Genomic DNA, 2,500 nt, shown 5'->3' with positions numbered 1-2,500 from the left:
GGAGCTGTCTACACTCACTAGGGTATTAGAGACCGACGGTGTAAATCTCCACTTGCCCCAGAAGCAACCAGAGGCAGGAACCAGCCAACGAACCCGTAACTTGAACTCCCCTGCCTTCCACCAGGGAAGATTATAAGAGCCACCAAGTGGTCATCCATGGGCCGGCTCAATCTTGGACGGAGGGGCTGGATGGGCTGCATGGAAAGCCATAAGGAAGCCGAGCTTGACCTCTGAAATACCCCCAAGATGGTCTACCCGCACTACCCCTGACATCAAGGCAGGGGTATTGAAATAGGGGGGTAAAGCAATATTAATAATAACACATAACATTGGGTTGGAGGTCCACTGAAGCCAAAGGTTGGTGCTGCCACACCTACATGAAGGTGTTGAGATACACCCCACACCACCACCACCCTCTCTCTGCCCCCCCCCCCCCCCCCCCTTCCCCACCCTGCACTGAGACAGTTAGCATCTTTGCGCTCAAAGATCAATGTGTAGATGTGTATATCAAATGTGGTATAAAAAAAAATAAAAAAATAAAAAACATGAAAACATTCCCTTCATGAATAAAGTCTTTCTCTATTCCGTAACATCTTCCTCCAGCAGTGGGAATGTAATCCATAAATCCACAGAGTAACAAATTCTGAAACATCTGCTGTGATATACCCCCCTGCCTGGTACAGTGCTGTACGTCTCTATTTTATTCCAGCTCATTAGTCAACTTAATGCCAGGGGGAGACGTGTGATAATGTTTACTAATTTGTCTTCAGAACACTGGCTGTGCTGCCTGCAACAGAGCACTGCGGGAAGTAGAAGGGGGGAGCTGAAAGTGTTTTCGCCGACCTGAAGTTCACATTCCCGGAGTCAGAGACAGTGTGTGAGTGGTGGAGAGAAAAGGTGTCTATAGGCGCCCGTGGTTTCTTGAGATCGTAAGACAAGGATGTGCAGCTAAGGACATGACATGGGGCTTGTATATCATGGAAACACAATGGCAAACAGGCTTCAGTCCATGTTAAATCGACAAATGCTAGACAATACAATTGCCATGAGAAAAGCTTTACATGCAGTGACCGATTCCCTCCTTCATAATCATCCTCAAGGGACGCGCCGTTGCGACTCAACCTACTTGAGAGTAGCTATTTGCTCAGCGAAAATCAGTGTTTGCGCATTCCACGTTTCTGTGCAAATTATCACTTGCAGTTAGCCATTTACACCGGTACCTGACCCATGGGCGGCAGGCAAGTGGAGCCCTCGACACAGGCCATCATAAATGAGGTGTGTTCACAGGCCTGAGTGAGGAGTGATCTCCTGATAGTAGATGCACCTGCTACATCCCTTTATAATTCATTGACTGACCACGTCACTTAACTGACCCTTTCCCTTTTTCCTGTTTCAAAGAGGAGTGAATCCGCCTTTATAAGACAATATCATTAGCGCTCACATAGGCCAGTTTGGCCGCGAGGCAAAATATTAATCATTTTAATTTTGTTCTGTCGGCACAGCAAGTGGCATAGGCCTAATGTAATATATTCGTCTAATTTCTTCTACTGAGTTCAGATATGGGGTAATTCTGCGCAGCTCGACTTAATTAAGTAACCTAACCTCTCATAGTGTATTCTTTAATTTATTTAATATGAATGTCTATTTTGGTAAGCCTACTGACATTGGGGTTGTTGAGAAGTTTCCTTCACATTCAAATTCGAATAGCCTGCTATACTCACTCTTCTATGTCTATATCCATTTAACACTCCAAAAACACGTAGCCTAAGACTGCTGTGACACCAAGTTTACCTGGTATTTTCTGTGAAAAGTATACTGATCGCGCACTGGTAAAGCTTTGGTAATGTGGACGAGGAATGGCAAAGGGGGCTTACCTGTACCATTCGAGCCCTTTATCGTAGTTTCTGTCGAAGAAGTGGGGCTCCGCTCCCACGGCTCTGATGTCCGGGTGCACGCGCAGAAACTCAAGGAGAGCTCGCGTACCCCCTTTCTTCACCCCAATAATAATTGCCTGTGGCAACTTTTTAGTTTCCGTTCCATTGAGATAAGCCGACACGGTGCTCTCTTCCAAACTCCTCTGCTCGCCTTTCACCTCATCCCAGTCGTCGGCTCGGCTGTCGATGTCGTTCTCATTATTTAATAAGTCCCGTGAGAATGTTTTGATCAGCGGCTCAGGACCACCAGAGTCTGACTGGACACCGTTAGGGATTCTGGCTTGTATCCTGTGGTCCAGTTCAGCGTTGTCGATTTTCCCACCTGGGGAGTCGATGATAAAACTCGGAACGGATGAGCAGTACCCGACGCAATAATATAACATGTAAACCCACAATGACAGCATGATGCAGAACACAAATAGTTTATTTCTCACAGGGATAAATGAAATGGCATAGAAATTCTGGCAAACCAAGCTATATTCCATAGGACTTTCCGTCTTCAAACTTGCTCCGATGAGGCATATTGGCAAAGTTGCGCATCCCTTGAGTGCTGCAAAAATAAATCC

General features: G+C 46.2%; 1 protein-coding gene across 1 annotated transcript in view; it reads right to left on the bottom strand.

The window, feature by feature from the left end:
- The window catches only part of hs3st3b1a (heparan sulfate (glucosamine) 3-O-sulfotransferase 3B1a), a 13,433-nt gene extending 10,972 nt beyond the window's left edge, over window positions 1–2,461 (bottom strand). The window contains exon 1 of the mRNA XM_063214798.1: window positions 1,875–2,461. Within this exon, the coding sequence (XP_063070868.1) occupies window positions 1,875–2,419 (545 nt within the window). The 5' untranslated portion in view covers window positions 2,420–2,461. The remainder of the gene's footprint in view (window positions 1–1,874) is intronic.
- Between the last annotated feature and the right edge of the window lie 39 nt (window positions 2,462–2,500).

This window comes from Engraulis encrasicolus, chromosome 2 (assembly GCF_034702125.1).
Source record: "Engraulis encrasicolus isolate BLACKSEA-1 chromosome 2, IST_EnEncr_1.0, whole genome shotgun sequence".
NCBI classification, from domain to species: Eukaryota; Metazoa; Chordata; class Actinopteri; order Clupeiformes; family Engraulidae; genus Engraulis; species Engraulis encrasicolus.
The sequence above is the reverse complement of the archived record's forward strand: the minus strand, read 5'-3'. Positions and strand labels throughout refer to the sequence as shown.